At 72.5% G+C, this 9,248-nt stretch overlaps 2 protein-coding genes across 2 annotated transcripts; one reads left to right on the top strand and one right to left on the bottom strand.

The window, feature by feature from the left end:
* Positions 1-69: 69 nt before the first annotated feature.
* H696_05968 (hypothetical protein) lies at positions 70-7,777 on the top strand. The gene is made up of 7 exons (XM_009499736.1): positions 70-476; positions 606-731; positions 855-3,383; positions 3,823-5,275; positions 5,499-6,425; positions 6,812-7,340; positions 7,556-7,777. Exons 1-7 carry the CDS (start codon positions 116-118, stop codon positions 7,664-7,666), a joined length of 6,036 nt encoding a protein of 2,011 aa, XP_009498011.1. The 5' UTR covers positions 70-115; the 3' UTR covers positions 7,667-7,777.
* A 50-nt stretch (positions 7,778-7,827) lies between these two features.
* On the bottom strand, positions 7,828-9,227 carry H696_05969 (arf/Sar family, other). The gene is made up of 5 exons (XM_009499737.1): positions 9,091-9,227; positions 8,796-8,943; positions 8,500-8,583; positions 8,173-8,301; positions 7,828-8,036 (listed from the first exon to the last, which is right to left on the bottom strand). Exons 1-5 carry the CDS (start codon positions 9,201-9,203, stop codon positions 7,899-7,901), a joined length of 612 nt encoding a protein of 203 aa, XP_009498012.1. The 5' UTR covers positions 9,204-9,227; the 3' UTR covers positions 7,828-7,898.
* Positions 9,228-9,248: the final 21 nt, after the last annotated feature.

Genomic DNA, 9,248 nt, shown 5'->3' on the forward strand with positions numbered 1-9,248 from the left:
GTCCCCCCCGTCCGCCGGTGTCGCCGTCCTTCCCGGTGTCACCCGCGGCCGCCCCCTCTTCCCTCCCTACCCCTTCCCCCCCCTCCCCCCCGGACCCGAGAAAGAAAGAGAGGCTATGTGCGCCTCCCTGGCCATCTTCCACGATGACGACGAGGACATCACCGAGAATGCCTTCCTCCAAAGTGTCCAGGCCCGGTCGGACATCATGGCCATCATCTCCATGACCGCCCAGCAGAATGCCCTCGCCCAGGTCCCGCCGGCCGAGGGGCTCGGCGCCTCGTGCTCCGGGTCGCCGGCCGTCCTGGCCACGGCCGCCCTGGACCCCGGGTCCTGCAGCCCCGGGTCGCCGGCTGCGGCGGCCGCAGCGGCCGGCGACACCCCCATGCGCCTCGAGGGGACCTTCTTCATTGCCGTGCCCTCGACCGCCTCGCTGAATGCCGCGGGCTTGGTTGGTCCCTTTGCCGACTCGTTCCTCGGTGCGTCCAGCCCCCCCCCCCGGCCCCCGGCCGACGTATGTCCTGCTTCCCCACGCACCCCCCCCCGTTCCCGGGGGGGCGGGGGAGCCGCCGCGTCTCGCTCACCTGCCCTCCTCTCCGCGCGCCCAGCGTCGCACCTCATGCGCGCCATCAGCCAGCCGGGCGCCCCCGCCGGCACGCCCCAGCGCTACCGGACCCTCAACGGCCGGGTCGTCTCCCTGTCCGAGGATGGCAGCCACTTCGAGCTGTCCCCGGGTGCGCTTCTCGCCGGATGCCCGCGCGCCCCGCCCTTCGCCTCTGCCCGGGGTCTGACCCGTGATCCCCCCCCGCCCCCCCGCCCCCCCGCCCCCTCGTTTGCCTGCCCGTCGCCCGGCGCAGAGCACGGCTTTTCCAGCGACCGCCGCGTGCGCATCCTCTTCGACGAGTCCTTCTACGGGTCGCTCGACATCGATCCCGACATGCTGGCCCTCCTGCCGGCCGGAGTGGACCCGGAGAATGCCCTCCTCTACCAGGCGGTCTGCGTGGCGGATGTCTTTGACACCTGCCAGTCGAGCCTGCTCCTGGGGGACCAGCGCCCCGGGGCCGAGCCCTTCCCGCTGAACCCCCCCGAGGCGGTGGACTTCCTCCGGCTGCCAGGCCACCCGGGGTCGATGGCCGACGGCCACGGGCAGCCGGGGCTCGGGGTCGACCCGCCGGCCCTCGACGGCCCGGATCTCAGTCGCACGCCGAGCTTCACGCACATCTCCCCCGGCCCGCGGCTCACCGAGTCGTCCTTCGACTTCCCGGCGTCCTCCAGCTCGTCGTCCTCGTCGCCGGCGCTGGTCACCGGCCCCGGGCCCGGGGGGGGCGCCGGCGGCGGGCCGGGTGCCGGGCCGGCCGGCGCCCTGCCGGAGCCCCCGACGACCCGGGACCCGGCCGGGCCCAGCCCGCTGGCCCTGTCCATGCTGCCGGCCACCGGGGGCAATGTGGCCGAGGGCCTCGCGGCCGCGCGCACCATGGCCAGGGGGGCGCCGGCCGCCGGGGATGCCTGGATCGAGGTGGGGGCCCCGCCGCCCGGGCCGGACATCGGCCGGCTGTCCCTCCGCCGGTCGGACTCGCTGTCGGTCCGGCCCCGGGCCACGGGCCGGCTGTCGGTCACCTCCGGGCCGGCCCCGGGGTTCGGCATCCGCCGGTCATCCTCCGTGTCGGGGCGGCTGTACACGGCCCCGGGGCCGGGGGATCCGGCCGACGCGCCGGAGAGCGAGCTCCCGGCCGTGGCCGGCTTCCCCTTCGGCAGCCGGCTGGTGTACATCCCCCCGCGCAAGTCCTACCCGGATTGCCGGCAATTCCTCATGGGCACCTCCGACAACACCGAGGCCCTGGAACTCATCAGCGCCCTTCTCATTGAGTTCCACCACCTTTTCGAGAATGTGATTGCCTCGATCACCGGCGGCCGGTCCGACTCGGACTTGGTTTTCCACTTTCTCTCCTCGATGTCCAGCTCGGAGGACGGCCCGGCCGCCGGGATGGGGGCCAATGCCGGGGCCGGTGGCCGGCGTGGCTCCGGCCAGGCCGACGGCCCCGGGTCCCCCGGGGGACCCGGGGCCTCTCTCGGCGGGGCCCCGGTCGCCGGGTCCAGCCGCACGGCCCACGGGTCGCCGGCTTCTTCCGGGCACGCCCGGTCCGGCAGTTCCTCCAGCCGGCTGTCCTCCTTCCTGAGCCGGTTTTCCTCGCCCACCGGCAGCATGTCCCCCACGCCGGCCGGCAGCCCGGTGGTCGGGGCCGGGGCCGGGGCCGGGGCCGGGGCCGGCCGGCCACCGCGGGCCATGTCCAGCCCCGGGTCCGGCCGGCCCAGCCTGCGCGTGGCCACGACCCCCTCTCCCGGGCCGGGGCGCAGCTCCAGCGCCGATGCCACCTCACCGGTGGCCGCCGTCACTGCCGCCGCCGCCGCCGCCGCCGCCGCCGCCGCCCCCCCCCTGTCGCCGGCGGTCGGGGTCATTCGGTCCCCCTTCGGCGGCGGGGGGCACTTCCAGCCGGCGGCCGAGCCGCAGCGCCCCGGGCCCGGGCACCAGCGCTCCGGCTCGGCGCACCGGATCCCCGGCACCCCGGTGAGCATTGCCTCGCGGCCGGTGCTGGCCCCGGCCCTCGGGACCGAGGCCCTGCACTCGACCAGCCCGCCGGTGGTGGTGGACCTCCTGGAGCAGGACCCGGTGCCGGTGTGGCAGCCGCACGGGCCCCCGATGCCGAAGCCGCCGGCGGCCATCGACGACTTCGACCTCATCCCGCAGGAGCTCTGCGGCCAGCTGGCCCAGAGCGTCCACGCGGCCATGGTCTATCTCGAGTGCACGAATCCCCTCTTCGCCGAGATGGCCTCCTTCCTGCCGGGGGCGCTGCTCCGGCCGGGGGGGCCGGGCGGGGCCCGGCCGGCCGCCGCCGAGGCCGCCGCGCTGAATGCCCCCGGGGCTTTGGCCGCCGGCGGCGGCCGGCTGGCGCCCCTGCTGACCGGCGACCTGGCCCTCGATGACCCGGTCCCGGTGGCCTTCGTCGCGCGGCAGATGGTCCGCAACTGGACGCGGCTGCTGCACATGGTGGAGACCTACATCCTCGGGCAGACGCACACGCTGGTCTTCCTGTCGCTGACCATTCGCCTGGACTCGCAGGAGGCCTACCTGGTCCGGTGCTTCCAGCGGCTGCAGGCCCTGCCATTGGCCTTCTTCCTCCGGCCGGATCTGGGTCCCGGGTCGGCGGCCGCGCAGGCGGCCGGCCCCCCGGCCGAGGTGTCCGCCTGTCGGCCCATGTCCCGCGAGGAGCGCCTCCTGCACTCGGTGGCCACCGACATCCTGGGCAAGCTGGACAACTTCAAGTCCCCGAGCGACAAGATGTTTGTCATCCAGACCACCTTCGAGGCGATCCTCAAGTGTTTCAATGGTGCGCTCGTGCGGCTCGGTGTCTTTTTGTTGCCTGTGGGTGTTTCCTGTGTGTGTGTGTGTGTGCGTGCATGTGTGTGTGTGTGTGTGTGTGTGTGTGTGTGTGTGTGTGTGTGGACATCTCCTGTGTCTGTGGATGTCCTTCGTGTCCGTGGATGTCTTCTGTGTCCGTGGATGTCTTCTGTGTCCGTGGATATCTTTTGTGTCCGTGGATGTCCTTTGGGTCTGTGGATGTCCTTCGTGTCTGTGGATGTCCTTCGTGTCTGTGGATGGGTCTCGTGCATCTCCCTCGACCTCTCGTGCATCTTCCTCAACCCGTCCGCCTTGTTCTGATCTCCCTGCCTCGTCCCTCCCCCCTCGGTCCTCACCCCACACAACCATGCCCAACGCCAACTGCTCGCCCCCGTCCCCCCCCCGTCCCCCCCCCCACCCCTGCCCAGCCGTTCACCCCGGCCTGCCGATGGGAGCCGACGACCTGGTCCCCCGAATGGCCTACGTGCTCATCCACAGCGGCCTGACCCACGTGTACGCGGACTTGACCTTCATCGGCCAGCTGAATCGCATCGCCACACGCTTCGCCTCGGCCGTGGACCTGGTGTCCGATGGCCAGGTCCAGGCCCGGGCGCGCGAGCTCCTCCTCGGCCACAAGGTGGCCCAGCTGTTCGGACCCGGGCCGGAGGCCTTCGCCCAGGGCCCGGCCCTCGGGCCCGGGTCCCCCAGCCCGGGCGCCCACACCGGCGGCACGGCCCGGCGCTCGGCCAGCCAGTGGTCCATCAGCTCGATGGCCGGGTCGGCCGGCAGCCCGGCCGCCTTCCGCCGGTCGGTGTCCATCGAGCAGGGGGTCGGGGCGGCCGGTGGGCCTGCTGCCGGGGCTGGCGCCGGGGCCGATGGCCTTGCGCCGGGCTCGGGCTCGGGCCCGGCCCCGCCGCCGGCCTTCGGGGCCAATCTCCGGGACCGGGTGCACGCCCTGCGCGCCGAGGCCGCCACCCAGCTGGCCGAGGAGGACTACATGCTGAGCACCCTGCGCGTGGTGGTGAGCCTGGTGGAGTCGCTGGCGCAGCAGCCCTGCCTGCCGGGGCTGACGCACCAGTGCCCCTGTCGGATGGAGCATCCGACCACACGCATGGGCCTGCCGGCCGATGGCGGGCCTGCCCTGGGCAGCTCCGCCCCCGGGCCGGGCTCCTCTTCACATGCGGCCCACCGGCCGACCGAGGTGGCGGACCTCCACCTGATCGGGCAATTTGCCGGGTACTTTTCGTCGGACTCGCTGCCGGCCAGCGGCCCGGGGTCCGGGGAGTCGTCGCCCCCGCGGGCCGGGGCGCCGGGCCCGCACCCGCCGCCGGCCGCCGGGCCGGGCGCCTCCTCCTCGTCGCTGGGGTCCGGGTCCGGCGGGTCGCGCGGCCTGGGCGCCGGGGCCCCGGGGTCCGCCTCCTCGGCGGCCGCCGACACCGATCTCCTCTTCCAGTCCTTCCTCGGGGCGGTGGCCCGGAATGACCTGGCCGCCGTGGGGCGCCTGCTGCTGGACCCGCCGGCGCACCGGCTGCCGGCGGCCAAGCCCCCGGCGGGTGGCTGCTCGCCGGAGGCCCTGCCCGGTGCCGCCTCGCCGGAGGCCGTCCTGGTGGATTCCTGGCCGACGTCCGACTTCTCGGACATCTCCTCGGCCGATGGGTCGCCCCTCGGCGGGGAGGGGCTCTTCACGGAGCTGCTGGAGGAGGGCGACGAGTCGGACGAGGCGGCCGGCCCGGCCGGCCCGCCGGCCGAGCGCCTGGCCGTCCCCCTGTCCCGCCATGCGCCGATGCTGGTCAACCTCTTCGACGAGCGTGGCTACACCTCCCTGCAGCATGCCGCCTCGCGCGGCCACCGGGACATGGTGGAACTGCTGCTGTACTGCGGGTGCGCCTCCCCCCCCATGCGGGGCTGGCTTCCCCCTTGCCTCTCCTGCCTTTCCCCCTGCCCTGTCTCACCCCGCTCCTCTTGCTGGGCTTCTTGCTCGGTCGCCCTGTGCCGCCGGCGATCGTGCCCGGCCCTCCGCCCCCCGCCCCGCGCCCCGCGCCCCCCCCCTCTCTCTCTCCCCCGCCTCCTCCTCCTCCTCGTGGGGGTTCCACCGGCTCGACAGCGCCGCCATCAACTACCCCACCCTGCAGGGCATGACGCCATTGCACTTCGCCGCGCAGTATGGCCAATTGCCGGTGGTGTGTGCGCTCCTGCGCCGGGCGGCGCACGTGCGCCCAGCCACGCCGCAGCCCCTCGGCCCGGGGAAGCAACTCCACTGGGGCCCGCTGCCCGGGTCACTGGCGCAGGAGGTCCGCGCCGCCTTCGGCCTGCCCGGGCCCGGCCCGGGGGGGGCCCCCTCGCGCGGGCAGGCGGAGCTGTGGGTCGAGGCGCCGGCCGGGACGGCCATCGCCCCCGGGCCCGAGCCGGCCGGGTGCACGGTCATTCGGCCGGCCTCGGCCGTGCTGAATGTGGACGCGCGCGATGCCAGCGGCGCATCGGCCCTGCACCTGGCCGCGTCCAATGGCCATCCGGCCATCATCCGGGCCCTGTATGCGGCCCTGCTGCATGGGGTGGCCCTGGCCGAGGGGGACCCGGCCCTGGCGGCGGCCGGCGACCTGGCCGGCCGGCTGTCTCAGCACCCGTCCACCGACCGGGCGGTCATCCGGGCGGCCATGCAGGCGGCCATGTGCTGCGGCGTGCCGGCCGAGCTGCACCCCGGCTATGACGCCTGCACCCCGAGCCCTGGTGACTGTGCGGCCGTGCCGCGCAACCTCCGCGGCGACACACCCCTGCACATGGCCGTCCGGTGGTCCTCGCCGCTGACCGTGGCCGAGGTCCTGCGGCCCTTCAATTGCATGTCCCGCTGCGCCGTGGAGCTGGGCATTGCTCAGGCCCCGGGCCCGGCCGGGCTGGCCGGCCCGGGGGCCGCCCCGCAGCTGGGCTTCGGCGGTGTGCTGGCCGCCACCCGCGGCACTCTCGACACCCCGATGCACATCGCCCCGGACTTCCCGGTGGCGTTGGTGCTGCTGGTGGGCGGCGCGTCGACCCTGTGCGTCCCTTTCCCCCGTGCTCCTCGCCCTTTCTTTTTTTTCCCCCGTCTGCCGGTTTTCCGTCTGCTCTGGCGATGTCGGTTTGCCGGTCTCGGTCTGCCGATCTCAGTCCGCCGATTTTTATCGGCCCATTCCCCCCTGCTCATCTCCCTCTGCCCATTCCCCTCTACCCATTCCCCTCTGCTCATCCATCTCTTCTCACCTCCCTCTGCTCATCCATCTCTTCTTACCTCCCTCTTCTCTCCCCCCTCTCCTCTCCCCCCTCTCCTCGCCCCCCTCTCCTCTCCCCCCTCTCCTCGCCTCCCTCTCCTCGCCTCCCGCTGCACCCTTTTCCCATCGCACACGCATGGACACCCTCCGCTCCGCCCTGCCCGCCGCGACAAAGCTCCAAAAACCGCATCGGCTACACGCCGCTCCACTCGGCGGCCCGGGCCGCCCGGCATGGCGTCGTCGAGCTCCTCGGCAGCCCAGCCCGCATTGTCACCTTTGTCGAGGGCCTGTCCGTGTCCCTAGGGGACATCGGGCGCCCGGTGCGCCTGGCCGCCGCCCGAGCCGATGTCCCCCTGGAGCAGCTGGTCGACCTGAGCCAAGCGCCGAAGCTTCTCCGGCCGCCCACCCGCGCCGAGGACATCTCCTCCCTGCCGGTGCCCCCCTGCCAGGCGGGCTGCCTGCTGACGCCGCTGACGCTGCAGCTGCTCCACGAGCCGGACTTCTCCGGCATGACGGCCCTGCACCTGGGGGTCCTCAAGAAGGAGCCGGCCATGGTGAGCTTCCTGCTGACGGTCGACCGGACGCTGATCGCCCAGTCCGGGACCGATGTGCCGCCGCTGCACTCGCGTCGGACCTTCCAGGAGGAGGACACCCCGTTGCACCTGGCCGCGGCCCTGTCCTCTCTCCAGCTTGTGGAGATCCTGGTGCGCCGCCCCCCTCCCCCCCCCTTCCCTCCTTTGTTTGTTTGTTTCCCCTTCTCCCTTTTGCCATGCCCCTGCCGCTGGCGGGAGCACTGCCGGCACCATTCCCGGCGTCTCGGCCCCCTTGCTTCTTCTTTTTTTCCCCCCCCTCCCTCCCTTCTTCTCCCCGTGCCCCGTCACCCGGTTGCCTGACCCGGCCTTCGTCGCCCTCGTCCCAGCTCCGCGCCGAGGCCAGCCCGCGGATCTACAACCGCCAGCGCCTTCTGCCCATGGACATGTCCCGGTCGACGGACCTGCAGAATCGCCTCTCGGTGCCGCGGACCTTCTAGACACCGCACGCGTCGAGCCCCCCTGTTCACCAACACACGCGCACATCCTTGAGCACATCCTTGAGCACGTCCCTGAGCACACGCGTGCGCCTACATACACACATGCGTAAGTCCATGGGGCCGCGGCAGCAGGGAGGGCGGGGGGGGGGGGGGGGCACTCATGTGTGGAGGGTTTTTTCTTCTATTCGGCCCAGGCCAGGGGGCAAGATCAGGCAGGCTTGGCGAGCGTGTGCTACTTGAGCGCGGGTGCGGGCGTCGAGGCCGGCGCCGACGCGGCGCCCGGCACCTCGGCTAATGGCTCATTTTTCAGCTGGCTCACCACCCAGTCCAGCCCCTCGGTGGTCCCTTCGCCGGAGATGGCGCTGCAGGGCTACAGGGCGCGGGTGATTGTCGCCGAGGCACAGGGGGAGTTCAACAGGCAGCACAAAGGCCGGTCAGTCCGGGGGCATGGGCCGGCACGAGGGTGATGCAAAAGACAGGCGAGCAGCTCGCAAAGGCGCACGCACCGCAATGTGCCAGGGGGTGGTGACGTCGAGCTCCGGCAGCCCCAGGGCGTCGGAGATCTCGGCCGTCGTCAGAGCCTCGTCCAGGTCCTGCTTGTTGGCCAGCACCAGCAGCGGGATCCGGGCAAGGTGCTGGACTCGGCGTGGCGCGCACGGGGGAGGCCGGATGTCAGCGGCCCTCGGCGGGCGAGCGGGACGCGAAAAAAGAGAGAGAGAGAGAGAGAGAGAGAGAGAGAGATGGAAGGACGATCAAGGAGGGTGGAATGCCTCGCCTCCCCCCCGGCCCGGCAGGTGCCGGCATCGCCGGAGCCCATGTCGGCCGCGACGCACCTCATGCGAAAGCATCCTGTGGAGCTCCCGCCGGACGATCGGGAACCGCGCGACATCGGTGCTGTCTACCACCATGATGACGGCCTGCAGGGGGGGGGGGGGGGAGAGAGAGAGAGAGAGAGAGGCGCAGGCGGCCGGACGGGCGAAGGGGGAGTAAGCAACGGCGCCGTGCGGCCGGCAAGCGGGTGTGTGCGTGTGTGCGTGTGTGCGTGTGTGCGTGTGTGTGTGTGTGTGTGTCAGCCGCCAAGACCGGCCGGCCGGGAGCCGAGGCCGGCGCGGGCCCCGCCCGATCGGACCTTCGAGTTGATGTAGTACGTGGACCAGGAGCTCCGGAGGTTGTCCTGGCCGCCGATGTCCCACATGAGAAACTTGATGTTTTTGTAGTTAAACTCCTCGACATTCGAGCCGATGGTCGGTGTCGTGGCCACCACCTGGCCAAGCAGCCTGGCGCGGCGCAGGGAGATTAGCACCCGGGAGGCGCGCGCGAGAGAAAGAGCGAGCAAGAGGGGGAATAAAAAAAAGGGAGAGGTGCGGAAGGAGAAGCGGGCCCCGGCCGGGGGGAGGCCCGGCGCGATCTAGTGCGCCACGCACAGGCGGTACAGGAAGGTGGTTTTCCCCGCGTTGTCCAAGCCGACGATCACCAGCTTGACCTCCTCCGGCACGCCGAGGAAGTACCAGACCAGCTTGGAGAAGACGAACCCCATGGCGGCCACGCGTGCGGGGCGAAGGGGGGGGGGGGGGGGGGGGGG

This window comes from Fonticula alba (assembly GCF_000388065.1).
Source record: "Fonticula alba strain ATCC 38817 unplaced genomic scaffold supercont2.16, whole genome shotgun sequence".
NCBI classification, from domain to species: Eukaryota; order Rotosphaerida; family Fonticulaceae; genus Fonticula; species Fonticula alba.

Excerpts from the sequence above, each read along its gene's own strand:
- H696_05968 (XM_009499736.1), top strand. The coding sequence starts at position 116 with ATGTGCGCCTCCCTGGCCATCTTCCACGATGACGACGAGGACATCACC. Across the intron at positions 477-605 it reads CTTTGCCGACTCGTTCCTCG|CGTCGCACCTCATGCGCGCC; the intron begins GTGCGTCCAGCC and ends CCGCGCGCCCAG. Across the intron at positions 732-854 it reads CCACTTCGAGCTGTCCCCGG|AGCACGGCTTTTCCAGCGAC; the intron begins GTGCGCTTCTCG and ends CGCCCGGCGCAG.
- H696_05969 (XM_009499737.1), bottom strand. The coding sequence starts at position 9,203 with ATGGGGTTCGTCTTCTCCAAGCTGGTCTGGTACTTCCTCGGCGTGCCG. Across the intron at positions 8,302-8,499 it reads ACAGGATGCTTTCGCATGAG|CACCTTGCCCGGATCCCGCT; the intron begins GTGCGTCGCGGC and ends CGCCGAGTCCAG. Across the intron at positions 8,037-8,172 it reads CCACCCCCTGGCACATTGCG|CCCTGCAGCGCCATCTCCGG; the intron begins GTGCGTGCGCCT and ends CGCGCCCTGTAG.